Raw genomic sequence first — 24,662 nt, 5'->3', positions numbered from 1 at the left:
TATCTGCCAGGGAAGTAAATGGTAGGTGGCCGTATTTGTCCATCTGCGTCACCAAGCCTTTCTGCAGCAAAACTGCACTGAGGCAGGAAGTGGCTGGATGACCTGAATGGCATCAACAGAGTGAATAAAGCATTAAGAAGACCTGTCAGGACTGCAGTCGTCGCTGAAAGCCATGCAGGTCACTATCCCTGTCCCAGTTCACTTTCTCAGCGTCTGCATGCAGACAAAAAACCTTGGGGTGTCGTTTCTGATTCAGCTGGGAGATGCCATCTTTAAGGACAATCCCTGCACAAGGACGAAGGAGCAGCGGGCACTGTCCAGTCCCTCAATGGCTTGGCCACCTCTGCCGGAAGTTCTAGGCAGCCAATAGGCTTTAGCCTGGGAGAGACCAAAATGCCCGTCACTGGCCTTGACTACCCCAGCTTGCAAAATGAAGTCGCGCCACTGATTATTACTCAGGTCTTGAAAGATTTAAAGCCAGTAAAAAGACCAGGTGCTTAGGCTTAAATTGTGAGTGGCTCTAGCATCAAACAGGTAGATGAGCATAACTCTGAGCCAGCTACTTTTATGTTCATAACAAAGGTAGAGCAGCTGAGGCTCAGAAAAATTAGTTTACCCAGAGACTATCAAGTTAGAAGGGAGGTCAGACTCCACAGTCGGGACCTGATCACCACCCCATCCCTGCTTTTGAGTCCATCTAACCAAGAGGGGATCAGACTCAAGAGACTTTCTTTCTAATCAACTTCCAGTTGCAGGCAGCAAAAGCTTCCATGGCTCAAAGTGACATAGTTACTCACCTCTACCTTCAACAGTTACTAACTACAGCTAGCTGCAGGCCAGCTCTGAGGACTAGTATAAACGAGAACGCAGTCAAACCCTGCCGGTTTCTAGTTGATCTGTGGTGGCCACTGCAAACCTCCATTGGTCAGAAGAAAGCAAAAGGAACCCCCAAGACCACTGGTGGTCAAACAGAGAAGACCATGTGGGTGCTCCTTCAGCCACCTCTCCTCAATGGACTTTCAAGATAATCACTACAGAATTTAAAGGGAATGTGGCCTCTTTATACATTCCTCCGAGAGATCTTGAGTAAGAGAGACCAGGACACTGAGCCAAAAAGAATATACAAGTGGAAGGAGCAAGCAAGGTAATAGAATACATTGATTCAAACCCACAGAAGTCCTCGGAGCACTGCCTGGCAAGGCCAGGGCTAAACAAGATGACGTCAGAAGAAAAGGAAGGGACTCCACATCCCCTAACTACTTCTGGGACTAAGAGAGCGCTCAGAGTGAAACTTCTGGACGGAGGCCCCTCAGGTGGAGCTCTGCTGGCAGAGTGGACCCTCTGCCTTAAAAACCAGATGCTGTTGAGGACTCAGTCCGATAGGAGAGAAGAAAACTTTTCCATCTGTCAGGTGAGTACATACAAAAGTAAAATCCTGAGCTGGAGTCAAGACATTTAGCAGTAAAAGTCCGGTGCCCAAATAATTTGCAAAGTGAATTCTAAGTCTTAAGCTTTATTTAAATAACCTCAGTGAGAACAGAGTGGGCCAATTACGACCCCTTCCTTGTAATACCAACTAACCAAGACGGGGAGAGTAAGCATACCCTGCAGCCAGCCCGCCGGCCACTCATGAGGGACCGGGTGCCTCTCAGTGGGGGCGGCCCCGGCCCCGGCCCCGGCCCGCAGCTGGGGGAGCGTCCACCGTTGAGCGAGGGTTTTTGATGGTTTCATCTACCGACACGATAAGGCAGGCAGCCTCAGAGGCTGCGGTCAGGGCATTGATGCGCACCATAGCTGGCTCCCACACAAAGGCCTCAAAGTTGTCAGCAATGTCCTCGTTGTTGATGTCCACTCCATACCACATGCCCCCCTGAAAGAGCAGGAGAGGAGGGGAGGTTAATAAGGAACTACTCTCAAGTTTCTTCTTGCAAATCCTCCCAAAGACAAGGTCGTTAGGAAACCTCATACTCTGAACTTGCCAGCATTTCCCTAAGAAAGACGGCATCTGTCTGGCATCACACAAAGAACCTGAAAGTGCAGGTCTTCTCTTCCCACTCATGCCCCCAACGACCACCCCCTTCAAACCCTAGACATGCTGCTCACACAAGAGCTCTGGGCCCTCCTCTAGGCAACATGCCGTGTTTTGGGGAGGTCCAGTCCTCAGGTCACCCGAGGACCGTGTATATCACACCACAGTTCTCAAGAGGAACACTTTCCAATCCCTTATCTCGCTGCTTCCATCAGTCCCCACTTCGGATGAGGGAATGGAGATGCAAAGAAGTGAAGGGACTCTCTTAAAATTCTAACAAAGGCAGAAGCAAGGTCACGGAGCGCTGCTGTCACAGTACTGAGCACTTAACAAATATCTCTAAACAAATGTTTGCTAAATAGCAAACGAACACATTTAAGTTCTCACAGAGATCACAACTTAAGAGATGGTACCGCCGTGGCTGGACTGCCCAGCAGCAGGGCTCTGGCATGCCTCGCCACCACTGGGAAACCCAGTAACGTGCTCAGCGTGTGCTTCCAGGGAGGAGGCTGCAGGGTCCCCCTGGTTCCTCTGATGGCACCACAAGGAGCTATGATTATACTCTTGGTAGAAGCACTGAAGAAACCCTGGAGGCTCCAGTCCTGGCACTGTGGCTTTCCCTCTGCCCTCAGAGGACACACAGTTGAGTCGGTACTAGGTTTAGTTCCAGCCCTGTCATGGGCCTGAACACTCTATGGAGCTTGAGTAAGCATAGCACACACTCAAAATTTAGCCCCATGCACCCAATCCCTGGACTCAAGGAGAAGGACCCACCTGAGCATGCCGAGCTCGCAGCTTGTTGAGGATGTTTGTGGCATCAAAGCCAGCATTGTCACACAGCTGGCGTGGGATAATTTCCAAGGCCTTGGCATATGCCCCAATTAACAGCTGCTGTTTTCCTGGAACGGTCCTTGAGTAATCCCGCAGGTACTTGGAGAGCTCCATCTCAATGGCCCCGCCACCAGCCACCACTGAATCGTTCTGCAGAGACCAGACCCACCTCTTAATGCTAACAGGCCCCTGGCTCAAGGTCCAGCCACAGCAGAGTTGGACCAGCCAGTCAAAAGGTCCTCCCAGCACAGAAAGGGAGTAGTTCCTCATTCCTCCCTCATCCCAAACCCCAGGAAGCCTAGATGTGGCTCTTGTCTAGCACATTCCAACCTCCATCTGGTGGACCTTATGGTTTCTGACTATCTCCAAGGTCACCTTGGACCTCAAGGGCATTGGTACAATCACTGAGATGGCTAAGGACAGTAGCTCCACTGTTTGTTCACGAGAACAAGTCTTAGCCTTTAAGGCAGCATGACCTATTTTGAGAGACTGAGGCTGTCTGTCTATGATTTGTGAGGCAATCAGGGCTAACAGGCCACCCAGGGAAGGATAAGTTATATATGGCAGAAATCACCACAAAGATCCAGGAAACCCCCTGTCTACTACCTTGATGGCCCTCCTGACAATCATGATGGCGTCGTGCAGGGACCGCTCCGTCTCCTCCATGAATTGCTCAGCACCACCACGGAGGATGATAGTACAAGTCTTGGCCTTGGGGCAGCCAGTGAAGAAATTATACCTACACCCAGGATCAAATCATACATGTAAACTTCTTTCTGCTGCCAACCTGTTGTGTATGACCTCACCACGTTCGCCCAACACTCAACAGCTGCTCTTTTATTCCTCACTAGGGTTTCCAATCCTACTCTTGAAGAGTTTTGGGGAAGGTCTGGGGCTGTAACCCTAGGGCAGAAGATACTGTAGAGTCAGACTTTAGACCCAACTTGATCTTCTGCTCTCCTGAAATAGTTTATATCTGAGTTCTCTATGTCCCAAAAGGTGAGACCTTAAAAAAGAGCGGCACATGTTGTATACCACACCCAAAAGATGGCAGAAGGCCAGACCCAGGCAGGTCTCATGAGCTCTGCAAGCAGGCAGCCCAGGCCTATGGCTTGCTTACCTCTCGCCCCCAATCTGGGTCTCTTCAAAGACCTGGCAGCGGCCCAGCACATCTGCTGACAGAGCATTCACACTGGTCTGGATGGAGCCTCCACAGGCCTGAGGAGCACAAGAAGATAAGATCACCTTCACGTGAAGCCAGAAGAGAGCTTCCTGCCACCTAGTCTCAAAAGCCAATTCCCATGCTAGACCCTGCCACAGTGCCCCAGGACTCCCTGCACTGGACAACCTCCCATTTACCTCCCTAAAAGAGGAGAAAACAAAACAGAACAAAGACCTACGAAGGGCAAGCAGGCCTGGTCAAAAGGAGATGGAGACCTTTTACTTCACCCAACACCCACGCCCCCAAACTAGTGTGCCTTGGGCCCAACAACTAAAGTTATGATCAGTGCTTTAGACCTAACATATCTTGTGGAGATGCTCAAAAAGAAAAAGGAGAAATGTGGCCGAAAACATCAGTACTTGAACTGATCTAGCTGATCAGAGCATCACTGCTAGGTTCCCTCACCAATCAGATTTCCTGACTTGCTCTGGTTACAACGAGCACATGCACATGGGATTGGAGTGCTTCACAGCAAAAGAAAGAAAAAGAAAAAGAAAAAGAAAAAGAAAAAGAAAAAGAAAAAGAAAAAGAAAAAGAAAAGAAAAGAAAAGAAAAGAAAAGAGAAAAAGGTTTAGACAGGCCTAGTCACAGGCCAACCTGACAGTGCACTCCAGTATACCCGTAGTAAATTAAAACCCCTCCAGGGCCACAAAAGCCAAGAAGCAGCCTGCGAATGTTTAGTTACCATCATTGTCCTCTTCAGATCCTCCTCTGGCACTCGGCCAGCACAGAACATGTCCCTGTCGGCAAAGTACTGGGTGGCCACATCCCCGATGGGGAGTTTGGACAAGACGACTTTGGCTCCGGAGTGATGGATCCTCTCTAACTTGTCATAGAGAATGTTCCACTCAGCATCAACAATTGCCTGATAATCCTGAAGAGAGACCCAGAAAAGGATAAGGATGCTTGGAGAGGGGAGGGGCGTGAAGGGCAGGGGGGAGATTAGCATATATGGTAGGTTAAAATATACTCCCCAAAATAAAACGTGCTGATATATTTGGGAATTAAAAAGGGTAAACAAAATAGCCTCTCCTCAGTCCAAGTAACAAGAACCCTACATGAGAACTCAGGAATCACCTAAAACTTTCAGACACCAAAGTAGAAAGAAACCCCAGGACTGGGAGTTACTCCACAGCTGGTATGCCAAGGTGTGAGAAATAGTTTAGCTTGGCAGAGTTGTAGATTCCTCTAAGATGCTGTACCCATGGAGTTCCAATAACAAGATCCATTTCCTCCAGAGGCCACTGTGTTTTGGCGACACATTACCCAACAGCACCTAATTATAGCTGGATGACACTGCTACTCGAGATAGCCTTGGTATTATCAGTGATGGGAGCTCACCTAACCCTACAGTGTGGGACCCAGTGTAGGAGGAGAGGGGCCCTCAACTGCCCAGGTAAGAGGAATCAAAACACTGGGCTCAGTGTATGGGTGGAGGGCAGCTGCCAGCCCCTTCCCTGGGGCCAGAGAATATTTCAGCAGGTCTCCCCTATCCAAGTCTCCTCAGGTCCCTATCCAAGTCTCTTCACTCACAGAGAGAAGAGTGAGAAAAGAAGTGGGCCTAGTATTTGGACATCAACATATTCAGGGGGACAGGAGGAGAATGGGGCTCATAAGGAGCCTGAGAAACAGCTGGGCCCAAGAGAGCCACAAAGACCCAAGACTTTGGCCCAGAATGCTGACCAGCTCCATGCCTCTAGCCAGCTGGTGGGACCTACCTCAACTGTGTGGACTCTGATTTCAGCATTATCTTTTTCAGCTTTCAGCTCAAGCTCAACATTTAAAAGGGCAATCATTGGATTATTGTACTTTTTGGGTTGCATTTCAAACCCAGCGTAAGAGAAAGTCTTCTTGAACGCGACGCCAGCTACTAGCTGGGACTCCTGTTTAAAAAAACAAACAGTTAACAGTTCAGTCACTACTGGCATGAAATGAAATCAAGCTAGTGCTATGCTAGACTAACATGTGTCCATTTCTGCAAACATGAAAGAGTTAACCACGTCTTTATTTCACTGTTACAACAAAGCCTTTCCACTTTCATAAAAGCTAGGAAAAATACAAAACATATTTTGGTTATCCCTTCAGTATAAAGAAAATCAATCATTCAGCTTACAGGGACTAAGCATGGGAAAGGCCTGTTTGGGCTATTTTCTAAGACTGGCCTTCAAAGCAGGAGCCAAGGGCTAACACTGAATGTATTTACCGACAGTGCCAGGCAAGGAACCAGGCATTTATGAATAAGGCACAGGCCTCTTCAATCCCAACTCACCCCCCAGTCTTCTACTGGACACACCTACACACGCTCCTACTGCACGCGCACACACACAGTCCTGTGTGCAGCATCCTAGGTCTTTCCTCTTCCCAGGAGATGAAGCCAAAAGATCTTAAGAGTCAGAAATTCCCTGTACAGTTCCCAAGCCACCACTGTGGCTTCCCGTGGGTTGGATTTAACAGCAGGGCATACATAGTAAGAAAGCATGTTGCACTTGGGACTGACTTTAGGACTATCTAAAGACCTGGGTTCAAATCTCAGATCTCTTTCTTGCTAAATGACCAAGTCATTTCCCACACGATAAAAAAGGGTATTTCCGTTCAATACCTCTATGTTCTCTGCCAGTGCTAACCTAGAATACTGTCGTCTATCAGTGAACACATACGTGCATCATTCAAATTCACAGCCTCCTATAGGGGGTGATGCCTGAGACAAATCAAGAGGAGCAGAAATCAGTCAAATAGAAAATGGAAAGGATGTTCCCAAGAGGCAGAGGCAGTGTGGTGGCATCAAACAGTGCATTTGCCGTTGTGGGAATGTAAGGTAGAAGGCAGAGGCCAGTTTAGGAGAATCTTACAGGCTCTGCTAAGGACTACCTCTTATCCTGTACGCAATGTGGAATCCCAAAAGGCTTTACACAGGACAGAGTAAATTGTGGAGCTTCGCCTTTCAACAGAAAATAGGATTGATTTAGGGGACATAAGACTGGAGGAAGGGTGACCACTGCCAGGACAATGGTCTTGGGAATAAGTAAAAAGACAGCTTGAAGAAATAAAGAGTAAATTGGTAGACAAAATAAGACAATGGTGACTGAAAGGTTGTGGGAGTTGGGAAAGATTTTCAAAGATAATCCTGGATTTCTGGTGAGTGAGTCAATGGTGGCGATACCAACTCGTCAAGAAACACAAAAAACGGTTTCAGGTTTGGAGAATGAAATAATGAGTTCAGTAGCAGATACAAGAGCATGAGGTTCAAGGGAAAGTTAAGGGCTGAAGATACACATCAGGAAGTTCTGTTAATCCTGAAAATAAGTCAATAATCACTACTACCATTTATCGAATTCTGTGTGTCAGGTTTTGTGTTAAAGGTTTTACATGCATTTAAGGAATGGGGAATAGTCTGAGGAAAGTGGGTTGGAGCCTCTGGCCTTCTCACTAGATAAATTAGTTTTATTTGTTTATTTTATGAGAGAAAGGGAGAGGGAAGGGGGTGGGAGAGAGAGACAGCGCACGCGAGCCCAGGTGTGAATGAGAGGGGCAGAGTGCAAGAGAATGTTAAAAAGCCTCCATGCTCAGTGCAGAGCCTGACACGGGATTTGATCCGATGATCCTGGGATCATGACCTGACTGAAATCAAGAGTCAGATGCTCTACTGACTGAGCCACCCAGATGCCCCAAATTATTGTTTTAAAAAAAAAAAAATTTTTTTTTATTCATTTTTGAGAAAGAGAGAGCGCAAGTGGGAGAGGGGCAGAGAGGGGCAGAGACAGAGAGAGAGAGAGAGAGAGAGAGAGAGAGAGAGAGAGAGAGAGAGAGAGGGAATCTGAAGCCAGGCTCCAGGCTCTGAGCGGTCAGCACAGAGCCCGATGCAGGGCTTGAACTCATGAACCTCAAGATTATGACCTGAGCCGAAGTTGGATGCTCAACCAACTCAGCCACCCAGGCGCCCCCACCAAATTATTATTTTTGATCCCTAGTTGAGTGAACTGGCCAATCTAATCTCAAGAGTCCAGGGAAATAGGAAGGCCCAGGAGAAGATGGATGACTGTTACCAAAGTAGTGGGTAAAGACAAAGTCAGTAAGCCATGATGGGCCAAGAAAGCACTGGTACCTGGGGCCAAAGACAGGGGAGTAACTCAGATGACCTCCAAACTCCTCACAAGTTTTATTACAGAAAGAGAACCTCAGTCCACTGACATGTGCCATGACAGGAGGAAGGACAACAGAGTGGGAATGCAACTCAGAAGGGTAAAAGTCAAAGAACAGAAAAGTGAAGGGCCAGGCCAGGCTATAATATTTGAAGCAGGTCTTGCCCCATCCAAATCCCTTCAAGCTGGGTCACGAAGATAGAGAAAATTAAGTAGGGCAGGCCAGAGTGGAGAAAGGCCAAAGCAGCATAGAGATACCAACAGAATGCTTCCGGATACTACTGTGTTAAAAAAGAACAAGTTACAGTTAGGTTGTGCAATGCAGTAGCCATGAACCACATGTTGCTATTTAAATTTAAATAAATAAAAATTAAATTAAAAATTTAGTTCTTCAGTTGTACTAACTGCATTTCAAGTGCTTGGTAGCCACACATGGCCAGTGGCTACCATAAAATGGACAGCACAGACATGTAACAGTTCTACCGTGACAGGAAGTTCTATTGGACAGCAATGAATTAAAAGCCCCACATGCTGATATGGATCAAATTCTAAAATAAGTTGTTAATGGCGCCTGGGTGGCTCTGTCAGTTGAGTGTCCAATATTGGCTAAGGTCATGATCTCATGGTTCACGAGTTTGAGCCCCACGTGGGCTCTGTGCTGTCAGCTCAGAGCCTGGAGCCTGTTTCAGATTTTGTGTGTGTCTCTCTCTCTGGCCCTCCACTGCTTATCCTCTGTCTAAAATAAACAAACATTAAAAAAATTAAGTTGTTACATGGACAAAAGTGAGTTACAGAACACTATGTATTATAAATAAGCACTTGTTTTTAGGAAAGCAGTATTTACATATGTATTTACAGATGCGTAAAACAATTCTGGAAGCACCTGCTCATACACACACACACACACACACACACACACACACACACACACTCACTTATTAGTGGTTGTATCTGGGGCAGGAGTGGTGAATGGGATGTTTATTTTTTTCCTTTAGGATTCTTTTTACATTTAGAACTATGTATCATCTATCCAAAATAAATGAATAAAAGAAGGGACATGGTCATAACAGCTTGGGCATGTCACTTGGAGAATGGACTGAGAAGTACTTCTCAGGCTTATTAACTGAGAGGGTCATAGATAATTTATCAGATGGAGCTAGTCCCATCCCCTCCCACGTTACACTAAGATTCTAACAATCAACTAGTTCAAACTGCTGTTCTGCTGACAAGTAAATATAGGTCCACAGAAATTACAAAATATATCTACAGTCACAGCCTGCAGAGACAGTATGGGGAATACAACTCCAGTCTGACTTCCAGCTCAACACGCATTCTCTCTATTCCTGTAACATGTGTTCATCTCCTGTACCAACCTGTGTGAAGGGTCAATATGAAAGCATAAGGCCTCCTAGGGAGGATGTAGCAGGCTTACCTCTAGGGCACCACCCTGCACCTTTTTGATTCCAATCATTTTAAGCTGCAACAGATCATCGAGCATCATCACCGCATCCACCACCATCTTAGCGAAGAAGGCTTTCTGCTGGGAAATCAGCTTGGAGCTCAGAGCGGTCATGGCACACTTCTCCAGCAGCTTCCTCTGCTCCCTGGGACACAAGGATAGGTGGGACTTGTGTCAGGTCTGGAAAGCCCCTTGTCTGAGTCTATTGCAATGTGTAGGGGGCTTCTGTTCTAGCCTCTAAACTCAGCCCACATCAACTTCATCTTCTACAATCTTTAGGGCAAATTATCATTGACAGATGGTGACTGCAGTCAAAGACCTTGTATGTGACAGCTTTAAAATTACAGTCTACAGCCTCTTTTGTGCTGTGAGCTGGGGCACAGCCAAGGGTCTAGCAAGAGCCAAATAGCCCCAGGCCCATATAGGGTGGCAACACGCTTCTACATCCAATTTGGCCACAAAAAGTCAAGGCTCTGACAAAGCCCACTGCAAACTTACACTTTGTCTTCCTTCTTCACGGTCACAGCAATCTCTTTGATCTTGTTAACTGCCTGCCAAGAACAGAAGCTGAGTGAGTCCCTGGTGCCAAAGGCAAACTGGAGAGGTGGGTCCCAGTCTCTCTTGCCACTCTCCAATCTGTTTACTCCCAAATTGTAAGCATTTCCACTCTGCAGCTGAAACACACTTCTGAGTCTTGTTGCTGCCCGGAAACACACAGCTCTATGGTTTAGAAAACTCCCAGCGACAAATATACAGTAGGTATAGTTCTGAAGAATCATCAGGATATTTCCAGGACTTAATTCTGAATATGCAAGGAACACTAAAACAGATGAGTGGAAACAAGCTAGGACACTCGATTGGGCCAAACCTTCTGGCTTAAGAAAAACACTCATGACAACTGCTAGCACTATATATTATTAGACACGTTATGTATGGCATACATATCTGTATGTTATCTTAGTATCTTTTCAAAAGCACTTCTCATATGTGATCTCATGTTACCACCCTGAACCAGATATTTAAGGGAGAAAGTAAAGCCTAGAGGGACCGACTTGCCTAAGATCACACAATGAAGGTCAAAGGTGAATAAAAGCAGGGTCTCAAGATATGTGTCATGAGGAACTTTAGATAAAACGAAAAACCTCTCACTGAGTCAGGAAACCTGAGGCTTAAAGAGATTAAGGAAATATCTAGTCAAATAGCTACCGAATGGCAGAACAGAGATTCATAGGGAGAATTGAGAAAATGTCCAGGGAACCCTGTTACCTCTCTCTATACTCCGCTAAAGGTATTATCCTGAGAAACACAAGGCTAAGGTAGCCAGTATTCCCATACCAACTGGGTGGCAGTGCGGAAAGCTCGGATGATGATCTGTGGGTGCAAACCTTCCTCCACATAGGGTTTCACCTGCTTCAGAAACTCTGCAGCCAGCAGGGTCACTGAGGTGGTGCCATCACCGACCTGGAAGAGGATGACAGGAAATTCACATTTCTCAGAGTGAGGAATAAGGCCTGAGACTCCATTTTTAGGCAACCTACCCATTTAAACTAGGGACTGTTTAAATGGGTGTGAAAAGTTTTTTCTGGAAGCGTAGGTGATTGCAATGAGTACAAGGAAGGTGACAATAGTTAGGTATCTATCCCATCAAATGGCTCTGAGCTACAAAATGAATTCCTCAGCCAGGCCCATTCTCCAAAAAGGGCTGATTTTGACAAAGTTCTTCAGGATATGAAATCATATACACAGACTAACCAACAATTTATTTATTACATACAGGCACTATGATGATTAAGACAATCCCAGTCATGCTTATAATACAATACTTATGTGTCTGGTAACAAGAGGCATGAGACAAATATTCTTCAAGGAGCACAAAGTACTATAGGAGTTTACATAAAGATAATTTACAGCCAAATCCTACTAAAACAAACCTTCCAGGACCAGCCAAAGTCCTTTATATTTTAAATACTGTTTGGAATTGACAGATCACTAGTCTGCTAACCTTTCTAATGTAGTAATATTCCACAATGGGATCTAAACCCTTTATTTATTTATTTATTTAAGCATTTTATTTATTTCTGAGAAAGGGAGACAGAATGCGAACTGGGGAGGGGCAGAGAGAAAGAGGCACAGAATCCAAAGGAGGCTTCAGGCTCCGAGCTGTTAGCATAGAGCCGGATGCGGGGCTTGAACTCACAAACCGTGAGATCAGGACCTGAGCCAGAGTCCGACACTTAACCGACTAAACCAATCAGGCACCCCTCTAAACCCTATTTTTAATGAGGGAGAAGAAGAACTAAAACTAGCTTACCTCTGATTTGGCAGAAATTTATGTTCAGCTCACTTATGTCCATTGTGTAATGTGAGGGACTCTCAAAGGGGGAGAAAGTGTTACTGTGGTAAAGGGTATAAGCTGCCAAATTCCTGGCCAGAAAGGTTTTAGTCAGTAACAGGTCAAATTCAGACTCTTCCCACTTTAATTTCATATAAGCCATACTGTTTTGTAGGCTACTGGGTCCTAATACACCTTTTTATATAACTTCAGAACCTATCTGTAATACTGTAAAATGCAAATCCGTTTCTGTCAACATTTAGTATCAAGACTCCAGTGTTAGAAATGTTTTAAAAGATAGACTGGTCAATGCCACAGTATTGTACACTTAAAAATGGCTAAAGTGAGGGACGCCTGGGTGGCTCAGAAGGTTAAGCAGCCGACTCTTGATCTCAGCTCAGGTCTTGGTATCAGGGTTGTGAGTTCAAGCCCTGCACTGGGTTCCACACTGGATGTGAAGCCTACTAAAAAAAACAAAAAAAAAAAAAAACAAAAAAAAAAAAAACAAAAAAAAAAAAAACAAAAACAAAAACAAAAAAAACCCCCAAAAAAACCTAAAGTGGTAAATTTTATGTTATCTATATTTTACCAATATTAAAAAAAAAAAAAAAAAGATAAACTGGAAACCTTAAAGTTTCCAGCCCCATCTTAAAAGGTGACTAACACACGAGAGCTTAAACTATTTACCAGGTAACTGAAAGGAGCCTGGTCCTAAGATCTCAGCTACATGTAGGGAAAGAGTATGAATTAAAAAAAATTTTTTTTTAACATTTATTTATTTTTGAGAGACAGAGTATGAGCAGGGGAGGGGCAGAGAGAGAGGGAGACACAGAATTCAAAGCAGGCTGCAGGCCCCGAGCTGTCAGCATAGAGCCCAACGTGGGGCCCGAACTCACAAACCGCGAGATCGTGACCTGAGCCACAGTCGGATGCTTAACCAACTGAGCCACCCAGGCGCCCCAAGAGTATGAATTTAGGAGATTAACTTCATCTAAATACTTTATAATTTATAAGCACATACTACTTATGACATCATAACTTTAGATATATAATCAAAAAACTTTTAAGACAGAAGAGCAAAGGAGCAAGCAGACATGTGTTTCAACCTTCACTTAAACACATATGCTTGATCTTCCCACCTCAGCATCTTGGGACTTGGCAATGTCCACTAACGTCTTTGCTGCAGGATGGACGACATCAAGGAGTTTCAGAATTGTGGCCCCATCATTAGAAATCGTTGCTTTGCCTTAAAAGGAACAAACACAAAGTAAAAATTTAAAGACCTTTTCTCCAGTTGGACTTGGAGCCCAAGCACACTTTACTGGGATGGGGTAGAGGAGATCATGGCATAAATAAACTGATCTTTTTATAGATTTACTCTGTGCACAAAGGGCCACCTAAAATCACAAACTTCTGAAGACCATGAGCTACCGATTTTCTCTGAACAGCATTTAGCATACATTGAACTGGATGTAGAAAATACTAAATGAGAATGAGAAACCATTTAGATATTCTTGACGTAGCTGATACCTACCATTGTCTCACATGTCAGTTAATATACTAAAACATGAGGGGGAATTCTGTCTTGGTAATATGATACAATGGGAATGACCAAAGTTAACTCAGATAGTTCTCTTTCATGTTTCCAGGCTGCATCTCTCTATGAGGCAACATGTTCCTGAGCCCAAGTTCTTCCGTATATTCCTGTAGGGTTCAGCATTCAGGACAATGTATGAAATGGAACCATCTCCTAGCGAGCAATCCCTCAGAGACCTTACAAGCAGTGGAATTTCTGATACCAACTTCTGCTAGCCCCAGCACTCCCCAGGAGTCTTCTCTTCTGCACACTGGCCTGAGGAACCCTGCAGACTTACCTCGGCCATCTACGATCAGCTTGTCCATGCCACGAGGGCCCAGGGTAGTTCTTACAGCTTCTGCAATCACCTGGCAGGCACTGATGTTACTTACAAGCTGGGGGATGCCTTGGGAGCTATCAGTCCCCTCTTTCAACAGGATAACTGGTGTGGGCTACAGAAGAAAGCAATTGACTGCTTTTAATAATCATCTACTACAATGAAATTCAAGGAGGGAGGGGAAAAGAAAAATGTTCTCATCTCTCTCATAACAGAAATACCTGGAGGCCTTTTGTTATTTTTTTATTTGAGAGAGAAAGCACATGCACGCACAAGTGCAGGAGCAGGCTCCACGCTCAGCGCAGAGCCTGACTCAGGATTTGATCCCACAGCCCTGGGACCATGACCTGAGCCGAAATCGAGAGTCGGACGCTCAACCAACTGAGCCACCCAGGCACCCCTCTGGAGGCCTTTAAAACCATATTCCCACTGTCCACCACATAGATTTCTTAACCAGCCTCTACATCCATAGATAACGCCAGGACTACAACATACCCTACAGGCATGCTAGAAAATGGTCATGAGAAGCATGATTTAGTCTAAAAGAACAAATCAAATACTGTGTTCTCCAGGGCTCGACTGGACGAGCATAGCCTTTTCAACTTCAGACACTATTCCCTGTGTTGAAGAATTAGGTCAGAGCACAGGAGGAAGAAGCCCAATGTTCACCCTCTGGCAAAGCAACCACTTATCTGCATTACAGCTTAATCCTAGGGAAGCTGATGGGGCACTGATGCAAAACACGAGGCGCCAGCAGCTTCAGGTGGTGTCCTGGAGATGCCCAGGCAGGCAGCTTTACCACAACGCTCAGCTGGAGAGCAGGGAAGCAGCATGTTGTCCCGCCTCACAAAACAAGTCTAATTCATACAGCAGTGTTTCCATTCCCGTGCTGGTTCCAGAGCTTCCTTGTGACCAATCTCCAACCAAATGTCCCACAGAAGTTTTTCTCTATTTTGCATGCCAGTCTTTGTTTTGTTTTGTTTATTTATTTTTGAGACAGAGAGAGACAGAACATGAACGGGGGAGGGTCAGAGACAGGGAGGGAGACACAGAATCTGAAACAGGCTCCAGGCTCTGAGCTGTCAGCACAGAGCCTGACGCGGGGCTTGAACTCACGAACTGCAAGATCATGACCTGAGCCGAAGTCGGACGCTTAACCGACTAAGCCACCCACGCGCCCCTGCATGCCAGTCTTGAGAACAATCACTATTCCCAAAGGGGCTTAATTGGCAGACCTGCAGAAACTCTGGGAAGACAGGGATACCCGCGTAAAGGCCTGCTTAGCTGCCTCTGTTCCAGTGACCATTAGCCTGACAGTAATTCCTCAGCTTAGCAAACTAGAGTCTGTATCAAAACCTGTGCCTTCAGAGATGAGCTCATAAACCAGACTCAGTCTTCCCTGTGTTTGTGACTAATTTTGTATGTGTGAAACAAAACAGTAAAGATAAAAACTGTTTTAAAACTTGTTATGCTATGTGTGTGCTATTAGGCTGCAACTTAAAATTTACTTCTTACCACAAATTGCCATAACAAGTTTGAAAGCCACTGCCCAGGCCCACCCCTGTGGGTGCTTCAGATGAGCAGGAAAGGAAAGCACAAGGTTGTGTCAACTCAACAATAAGGAGTCAGGGATTCACACACCAGAAAGTCTAGTGACCCATGAGGCTGACTCCATATTCACTGGCCAATTCCTGAAAAAGTTCAACTCCTCTGGCTAGTGTAGCAGGAGGGCAGTGGGTAGACAGAAGACTGGAAAAGGGCTGAAGAGGCAGGTGAGAACCAGATGGCATACTCAATTGTAGATCATGGTAAGGAGTGTAGATTTTATTCCTACAAAAGGAAGGCCTGGAAAACCTTTTAGCAGAGGAATGGCATGTTCTTTTTTTAATGTTAATTTTGAGACAGAAGAGAAAGCGGAAGCACATGCGCCTGAGTGAGCAGGGTAGGGGCAGAGAAAGAGAGAGAGAGATTCCCAAGCAGGCTCAGCTCTGTTAGCGAAGAGCCCCTGTGCTGATGCGGGGATTCACCTCACATACAGAGAGATCATGACCTGAGCCAAAACCAAGAATTGGACACTTAACCAACCAAGCCACCCAAGGTGCCCCACGAATGGCATGTTCTGATTTACATTTATCTACATAAAATACAAAGAGAGAGAAAGCAGGAGGCAAGATGTAATATGTAAGTGCATAAAAGGGGGCTGGAAAGATGTGCATCGAATGCTAACGAGTAAGAGTGGAGGTAAAGAGGGTTCTGACACTGTATTATATGTTTTAATTTTTTTCTAATGAACAAACTTTTTTTTAAGGAACGCCTGAGACAGGATGCCTAGGTGGCTTGGTTGGTTAAGTGTCCAACTCTAGATTTTGGCTCACTCAGGTCATGATCTCACAGTTTGTGAGATAAAGCCCCACATCAGGCTCCACTCTGACAGCACAGAGCCTGCCTGCTTGGGATTCTCTCTCTCTGCCCCTCCCTTGCTAACGGGCGCGTTCTCTCTCTCAAAATACTAAACTTTAAAAAAAAAAAAAAAAAAAAGCAACTTTAGTAAGAATGCCTGTCAGATAATCCCCTAAATCTGGGGTCAGGCATGGGCTGGAGGGAAAATTCCTTCCCTTTCACCAGTGTCCCAGGTCTGGAGGCAAGAAATGGCTTCTTTGGCCAAACTTCTTTCAAGCCTCTTCCACCTTTTGTAAGGAAAAAGGTGTCCCCACCTTCTCCTAGTCCTGCTAAATTATTCCTCATGGCAGCCCCCAAGCTTCCTTGCTTCATCCTTGCCCCAGATAGTCTTACATTTCAAAACAAAAACTAACTTGGGTCTCAAGTTCATCTTATTGCCTTCAACAAATTTTCACCTCTCCAGCAGGCTAACATCAATGCATGTAAAGATTTTTTTCTCACCCCCCCCTAAACTGTACCCCTATTTATAAGAGCTACCCTGGCACCTTCTGCCAAAACCACTTTCTTGGGGCACCTGGCTGGCTTGGTTGGTAGAGCATGTGACTCTTGATCTCGAGGTCATGAGTTTGAGCCCCATGTTGGCTGTAGAGTTTACTTACTTAAAAAAAAAAAAAAAAATATATATATATATATATACACATATATATATACACACACACGTATATATACATATGTGTGTGTACATACACATGCGTGTGTATATATATATATATATATATATATATAAAAAGACATTTTAAAAAACAAAAGTTTCTTATCAACAGGCCAGCGATTCACCAGAGCCCCAATTCTTCTAACATATTTTCTCAACAGCAGCCAATAGGGGCACCCCGAACAGAGGATCCCGTAATTCCCTCTTTGCTTCCTCGTGGCGTAATTTTTATATCACCATCAATCTTAAAGCATGACCTTCCCAAAGGTAAGGACTATAGGAATCTCAATTTGTGGAGCGCCTAGATTTGGCCACATAGAAAGCAATATACAGCAGCTTATGGTGTTATAAATTCAACTTTACATATACTTGCACATGTTTCATTCAAACCATGAACTAAGATAGCACCAGCTTCTAATTTTTGGAAAAGCACTGGCAGTGTGGTGACACCAAATCCACAGAGAGTTCTTAAATACAAAGCAAGGAGCAGCTGCCCACAGTCCCTTTGTTCCCTATGCTTTGTAGGCCCTACAGAAGTCTCACATTCCAAAAGGAGAGATATAAACAGCTAATACCACAAGGAAAAAGAGCAGGGGTCAGTTCAGGAAAAACCCAAGTGTGGTGGAGCATCCCAGTAAAGGGTTTTATCACCAGATAGAAGAACCTTGGTCCTGATCCTCAGTTCTTTCAATGCCAACCAAAACTCTTATGGTAGCCTTGTCAGCAGGATAGATTACAGGGAGGAAAGGAAGCAAACCACTACCTAGCAGAATAGCTAACATTTGCCAATTGCTTATTGATGCTGGGCACTTCATATGTATTAGCTCAATGAATCCCTTCTAACACACTGAAGGCCACAAATTTAACATGCTCAAAGTCACACACATAGTAGGTGGCCCACCCTAAGTTACAAAACTAGGCATTCAGTGCGGCTCCAGAGCCCTTACTCTCAAGGGCTCTGCTGACTCTGCACAGAAGATGAAGCCGACTTCAAGAAAAGGTAATGCTGAAGAGGGACTGAAAAAGGGCAGTACTGGAGGTATAAAGGGGAGAAAGTACAGATAAATCCTAGATTCCTTCTCTGTGGGTACAACTGGATTCACAGGACATTCCCTAACAGAACGCTTCATATGTATCAGCTTGACATCTACCAGGACAGGAAAAAGCAGCAGAAGCCCAGAAAAGAACAGAGAACTTCCTCTGACTGATAGAAATGAGTTAATTGCCAAGTGCACTACAGGGAGCAGTAAGTATCCCAGTCAGCGTTTTGCCTCAAACACCTTCTTAAACGCTGGCCCTGTTCAACAGCAACTCAAGAGATAGCAGGAGGCTTGGGAATCCAATGGAAGTTATCTACAACTGAGATGGCACAAAAAGATGATGCAGAAGTGGGGCGGGGGGCGGCCCTGCAGGATTCATCAAGACCCCCAATTCAAGAAAACGAAACCCAGAGTTAGATGGCCAACTAAGAAAAGCCTGGCCCGAGGCCAAATCCGGAAGGGCAAGACAGGGTTGGAGTCAAAGCCCGGGTCCTTCCACCTCTGATGTGCTGTCCCCATCTGCCCTCTCCATTCTCCCGGCTGAGGAGCTGCACCCGCAACAACCAGCTGGGTACAGTATATTCAGCAGGCGCTCAATACGCGTTTACTTAAGCAATGAACGAGTGTTAAAGTACAAACCAAGTCTGTTTCCATTTATGTGGCAGCAGGCGGGCTGACCGACCGGCAAGCAACCCTAGGTGAGCCCTTCCGCTCAGCCCAACACAAGGTCCCCACGCTGCCTCTGCCCTGTTCTAGGAAGCACACGTTTTTACATCCTACATTTCCCCAGGCACCAGTGCTTCCCAGTCGGCCCGCCGACCGCGTATGCACGCTCAAGTCGGGACTCATTTAACACGGGTTACAATTGCGGGGGGCTCCAAAAACCGGGTCCCCTCAGCCGGCTTGCGGCCCCGAAGCAGCTTGGGACTTGTAGTCCCCAGTCGGCCACACCAGAACCTTCCCTCCAGCCCCACGAAGTCCTCGCCCATGCTCCGTGCTCCGGCCGAAACAGGCCGCGGAGAGCCGGGGTCGCCCACAGACAAGGGGTGGGGGCAAAGACAGAGTTAGTAGGCAGTGGAGGGCTCTATGGAACTGACCCCGGCCGGGCGGTGCCACCCAAGGGCTAGATGGCAGCGGATGGCGACAGATAGGCGAAACGCCACTCACCATCATTTTGGAAGTTCGTTTAGAGGCCCGCTACACCTCTCTCTTCTCCGCGTCGGGGCCGCCCAGCAACCCCACAATCCCCCGCGCCAGAGAAATCCCCAGAAGCTTCGCCGAGCCGTTGGCTCGGGAGAGGAAGGGGACGGGCCACTTCCGCTACTCTATGGTTTGCTACCACAGAGTCAGTACGGCTAGAAAGGCCAGAGGCCTGGGCCTCGGAGGGAGAGGCGTTGGTTACCGAGGGGTCGCAGGATTGTGGTTATGCATTTCTCTTTGAGTATGTAGACTCCTTTGCTCGGCTCGCATTACCCACTAAACCCTCATTCCTTCGCCCACCTCCGAGAGCCAGACCAAGGAACACAGTAAGCACATTTATTGAACGCTATGGGACAGGCTTATGGTAAATAAGCAAATAAGCACCTGGTGAGAGATCTCATAAGCCCTTCCAATCCTATGACGTTGGTACTGTTATGTCTATTTTGTAGATGAAGGAACTGAAGCTGAGAGGTTATGAAAGGTGTCCACAGTCACAGTTGTACACTAAATGGTAGAGAAGCAGGCGTGGGCACCAGGCACCTGGCCCCAAATCCCGTTTTCTGGCTCTTCACTGACCAGAGCCTCCTCGAGGGTGGGGATCATCAAGCCGCGACCCCAGCGCGCAAGCGCTGGTGGAACTTGTCAGAGGACGAGCGGAGGGGAGGTCGCGGGAGACCACCTGGGCGCTAGACGAATGCCTTCCCAAGGAGGGAGGTGAGGAGGAGGAGAGCACAGCTGGGAGAAGCAAATCGTCATCTTGCGAGGCGGCCGCAGGGAGGATCCAGCCAAGACCGCAAAGCTGACGGCCACGACTTTCCTGGGCTGTAGTGAGTCCAGCGGGGCGCCCACCTCCAGTGCTCTTTCCTCCCCGCCCGCCCGCCAGCCAGCCCACCAGCCCGCGCAATCCTGCAGTCGAATCCAAACTAAGAAACGCTGGGGCGCGGGTTGGGAGGGGTGGCAGTTGCTGTTAAGAGTTTAGGCCAATCGGTCCTAGGCCCCACTTCTCTCGACCAATAGGAAGTGGGCTAAGGCGCAGAGGCGGAAAGTGTAGCTACAGGAACAGGCATCAGAGCCAATCAGCCGTCGGGCCCGTTCCTGTCCGCCAACCAGCGGCAAGAGCGGGTCTGGGGGCGGGAGGCCGGAGCAGCTGTCAGGCTGAAGTCCAGCGAGCTAGCACGGTGGGGCGGCTGGAAGAAGCGCGGCGCCGGGCCGGGCCCTGGAGATGGTCCCCGGCGCCGCGGGCTGGTGTTGTCTCGTGCTCTGGCTCCCCGCATACGTCGCGGCCCACGGTGAGCGGAACGGGCGGGGCTGCGGGGCGGGGCTGGCCGTCTAGCTTGCTCGCGTCTCGGGCCGGGAGTCACGGGTCACCTTGGGACCCCGCGAGTTCGAGGCAGGGCAGATCTAGGGACGGGCGACTGGAGTGGTGGGTGCTGGCCCCCAGGGACGTGAGCAGGGCGCGGCCTGAGGCTGGGCTCTGAGTCCTCAGCTCCCCACGTCGAAGCAAGACTCCTCTCCACGCCCCCAGTAGTGCGGGCCCAGATGGCTGAAGGGGCGACCAGGAGAAGGAACAAGGGACAGTTAGAGGTATTCCAAGCTGGAGATAGTATGTGAGCCCTCACATACATATACAGAAACACACATTCTTACACGTGGGCCCCCACGTACAAGCACACACGTACACACACAACCTGTTTGCACCTAAAGGAGCACATAAGTATATACACCCATACACATACGTGAGCACATACATATACCACACTTGATTTACACAGATCAGCAGATGCAAAGGCCAGGCAAGATGTGTGTGGTAAGGAGGAGGGGTTTAGTGTTAAAGGCGGCTCATTGGAAATATATCTGTATCTCATGGAAAGTCCCCACTCTCAGGATGAAAGGCTGTAAAGCCCAATGCCAAGCCAATGGAACTCTATCTGGTCTCTGTGATTTGGGCAGTAGAGGACAGCTAAAGCCACAATCAGTCCTAACCCCCTGACACACAGTAGTGGCTTCATAGTTTGTTGACTATTTGACCAGCTTCCACACTTCCACATTCCTCTATCTCTCTGGGCTAAGGCAACCAAGGATTCAAGTCCAGGCAAAACATCAAACTTTAGTGCTGTAGAGAGGATCCCACACCCCAGAAAAATCTGGTTGTTCTGGAAATTCTCTCCCTCAGTGCCACTGAGCTGAAAATAGTTGTTCACTCCTTCAACAACCTTTATTGAGCACCCACATATCCTAGCCACTGTTACATAATGTGGATACAGCATTGAACTAAGCTACAAAACTGTGGGTTTTGCCTTAGTGGAAGAGACAGACATTAAACAATTCTGAATAGTGTATAATTACAAATTATGTTGAAAGTGTCAATGGAGAAAAAGTACATTTTGAATGGGCACAGGGAAAGGGCAGTGATAGGGCAGAGGGGTTTCTCTAGAAAGTGACATTTAAGCTATGACCTAACCAAAGAGCAGAAGTGAGCCAGGTGAAGAGGTAGAACTGGGTTGGGGGCAAGGGTAGGAAGGCTCCAGATAGAGGGAACAGTTGCGAGAAGATGCAGAGGTGAAGAAATTGAAAGGAGGCCAGAAAGGAGTAGATAAGGTTGTAGTAGTAGCCAAGGGCAGATGGAACAGGACCCTGCAAAGGGTAGTCGTTGAAGGGTACTGAAGCCATAAGAGTGGTGACTTGATCATATTTGCTTTAAGATATTTCAAGAAGACCCCTGGCTGTTGTTTGGGGAATGGATGGTAGAGAGCAAGAATGGAGGCAGATAAACCAATTAAGAAGCTGGACCAGTCAGGACAAGAAATGATAGTGGCTGGACTAAGAGAATGGCAATGGAACCAGAGTCAACTTTTAAGTTTTAGTACAAATTGTTTTATACCTAGGCTACCACATCGCCACCTTGAAACTCTCAGGTCCACTTTAGAACAAAGAGGGATGGATCCTCGGAACACAAGAGCTCTCACTCTTCCTGGCTCATCAGTGCAGCAGCAGCAGCTGTTATCTCTGGGGTTACTAACACTATCTGCATCAGTTCTATCCTCCCCAGGACAGAGATCATCTATCTCACCCACCTGGAGGACTCACTTGGCTGAAGCTGGGTCCCTGAGCCCAGATTATAGCCAGCCCAGTTGTACACAAGTGGTCCATGACCTGAACCTGAACCAGCTTGTTCCCTGGAAGTTTCTTACCTGTACTCTGTCTTTCAGGCTTACGCATCCATGATTATTTGTACTTCCAAGTGCTGAGTCCTGGAGACATTCGATACATCTTCACGGCCACACCTGCCAAGGACTTTGGTGGTATCTTTGTAAGTTCAGGGAGACCCTTTTGTCTCTGCTCCTGTCTCCACCCCACTAAGTCAAGGTGACCGTCTCATCCCTTCAACCAATACCTGACTGCTAGGACAGGGAAGGGTGCACAATCCAGGCCTGCCCTCCAGGGGCTGCTGTGCAGGAGGGAAGGGCTTCCAGCTAGCTATTCCCTGGGGTGTAATACAGACTTGGGCACCAGACAGGGAGAAGCTGTCTTCTCTGGGGACATGAAATCGTAAAAAACCAAGGGCTCTGCTAGCTGTCTCTGCACTATGTGGCTTACGGCAAATTACTTCCCCTTTCTGGATCCTACCAACTCCCCTACATATCTCATGAAAAGGCACCGTGGAGTAGGACAACTAGATAAGCCTTTGTGAGAATTTAGTAAAAATACTCTAGTGCCCAGCACACAGAAACCACTCTATGTTTCCTTCAACTTTGTGAGGAACCGGTAGAATGGGATGGTCAGCCTGGTCCTACAACAGGTATGTCTCCTCACGCTCTGACCTAAATGTCTTTCAGCACACAAGGTATGAGCAGATTCATCTTGTCCCTGCGGAACCTTCAGAGGCCTGTGGAGAACTCAGCAACGGTTTCTTCATCCAGGACCAGATCGCTCTGGTGGAGAGAGGGTAAGGAGCGGACAGACACAGGCACAAGAGGAGGGCAGGTGTAGGTTAGATTCTGAGATCAGTGTTGGGAGTGGTGCTTTGAAATAGCGGTTCTTAAATAATTCATGTTTTTAATGGTCTTTAAGAGATGTCTTAAGATTACCCATGCCTTTTGGCCATTTACGTATGAGCCTTTACAAAAAATTCTCCACGGTCCTTCTCTCATCCTTCCGGTGTGACAGTCTGGAGAAGGGGTAGCTAGGACCCTGCCTTTCCTTTGGTCTCATCACCACCTCTTCCAGGGGCTGCTCCTTCCTCTCCAAGACACGGGTGGTGCAGGAGCACGGCGGGCGGGCAGTGATCATCTCTGACAACGCGGTTGATAATGACAGCTTCTACGTGGAGATGATCCAGGACAGTACCCAGCGCACAGCTGACATCCCTGCCCTCTTCCTGCTCGGCCGAGATGGGTGAGGGCTCCTTGTCTCTGGCTGTATCAGCACCAGGCTGGGTGCCATGACTTGGGGAGGTCAAGGGCAATCACCAGTCCCTTCCCACAAGCCTCTGTTGGAGGGCCGAGTCCTTGGGCCAAAAATGTTGGAGGGCCCCAGTTGAAGGGCCAAGTCCTTGGGCTCTGGAACTCCCAGAGTGATGGGGACAATGGGGCATGATGGGGTGCTGAGAAAGTGACCATCGCCACCTTTCTTCATGCCCTCCCAGCTACATGATCCGCCGTTCCCTGGAACAGCATGGGCTGCCATGGGCCATCATTTCCATCCCAGTCAATGTCACCAGCATCCCCACCTTTGAGCTGCTGCAACCGCCCTGGACCTTCTGGTAGAAGAGTTGGTCCCACACACCAGCCATAAACAACTCTGGGCTGGGAAGGGGAAATCCAGGAATTCTGCGATTTGGGATTTGGGGATAGCATTTGAGGACAGGTGGAGCCGGGTAGGGGAAAAAGGCTTTGGCCTTGGCTATGCTAAGAAAAGCTGTGCCACTGGCCTTCCCTTCCTCGGGGTCCCCAAATGTCTCATGCTATGGGAATAGACAAGAGCCAGGCCCCAGAGCTTCTGGACTAGAATCTGGAACACAGGGGCTAAGGGCAGGTGGCCTGAGAGCCATCTGTGACCTGTCACATCCCACCTGGTTCTCGCCTCCCCTTCCCAGGGTCTCTTCAGTGTACTTCACAGCAGCTGCTGGAGTGGTGTTTGAGGAATTAATAAACCCTCACTGACTTTTTAGCAATAAAGCCTCTCATCAGGGTTGCAACTGTGTCCTAGAATAAGAGCATACAGGGGTGGGAGGGGCCTTCACTCTCTCATCTGGTCCCATGCCCCTGCTTTGAAGGGAGGAAACTGAGGCCCACAGAGGGTAAATGACTTGCTCAAGGTCCTTTAGAACCAGTGCTTAGGCTGCTAATCTTGGATCCCAGCACACTCTACCTCCTGCTCAAGAAC

The 24,662-nt window shown here is 47.4% G+C and overlaps 2 protein-coding genes across 2 annotated transcripts; one reads left to right on the top strand and one right to left on the bottom strand.

The window, feature by feature from the left end:
- Window positions 1-1,497: 1,497 nt before the first annotated feature.
- Window positions 1,498-19,406, bottom strand: CCT7 (chaperonin containing TCP1 subunit 7). Its single transcript, XM_043603687.1, has 12 exons — window positions 19,245-19,406; window positions 13,887-14,040; window positions 13,152-13,258; window positions 11,016-11,141; window positions 10,179-10,231; window positions 9,654-9,825; window positions 5,801-5,965; window positions 4,768-4,956; window positions 3,981-4,078; window positions 3,467-3,599; window positions 2,804-3,010; window positions 1,498-1,870 (listed from the first exon to the last, which is right to left on the bottom strand). Exons 1-12 carry the CDS (start codon window positions 19,248-19,250, stop codon window positions 1,649-1,651), a joined length of 1,632 nt encoding a protein of 543 aa, XP_043459622.1. The 5' UTR covers window positions 19,251-19,406; the 3' UTR covers window positions 1,498-1,648.
- Window positions 19,407-20,399: 993 nt separating this feature from the next.
- On the top strand, window positions 20,400-24,474 carry PRADC1 (protease associated domain containing 1). Its single transcript, XM_043603689.1, has 5 exons — window positions 20,400-20,566; window positions 22,487-22,587; window positions 23,114-23,223; window positions 23,505-23,672; window positions 23,923-24,474. Exons 1-5 carry the CDS (start codon window positions 20,500-20,502, stop codon window positions 24,041-24,043), a joined length of 567 nt encoding a protein of 188 aa, XP_043459624.1. The 5' UTR covers window positions 20,400-20,499; the 3' UTR covers window positions 24,044-24,474.
- The last annotated feature ends 188 nt before the right edge of the window (window positions 24,475-24,662 follow it).

This window comes from Prionailurus bengalensis, chromosome A3, assembly GCF_016509475.1.
Source record: "Prionailurus bengalensis isolate Pbe53 chromosome A3, Fcat_Pben_1.1_paternal_pri, whole genome shotgun sequence".
In the NCBI taxonomy this organism is placed as follows: Eukaryota; Metazoa; Chordata; class Mammalia; order Carnivora; family Felidae; genus Prionailurus; species Prionailurus bengalensis.
The sequence above is the reverse complement of the archived record's forward strand: the minus strand, read 5'-3'. Positions and strand labels throughout refer to the sequence as shown.

Excerpts from the sequence above, each read along its gene's own strand:
- PRADC1 (XM_043603689.1), top strand. The coding sequence starts at position 20,500 with ATGGTCCCCGGCGCCGCGGGCTGGTGTTGTCTCGTGCTCTGGCTCCCC. Across the intron at positions 22,588-23,113 it reads AGGACTTTGGTGGTATCTTT|CACACAAGGTATGAGCAGAT; the intron begins GTAAGTTCAGGG and ends AATGTCTTTCAG. Across the intron at positions 23,224-23,504 it reads ATCGCTCTGGTGGAGAGAGG|GGGCTGCTCCTTCCTCTCCA; the intron begins GTAAGGAGCGGA and ends CACCTCTTCCAG.
- CCT7 (XM_043603687.1), bottom strand. Across the intron at positions 4,079-4,767 it reads ATCTGAAGAGGACAATGATG|GCCTGTGGAGGCTCCATCCA; the intron begins GTAACTAAACAT and ends TGTGCTCCTCAG. Across the intron at positions 1,871-2,803 it reads TGCGAGCTCGGCATGCTCAG|GGGGGCATGTGGTATGGAGT; the intron begins GTGGGTCCTTCT and ends CTGCTCTTTCAG.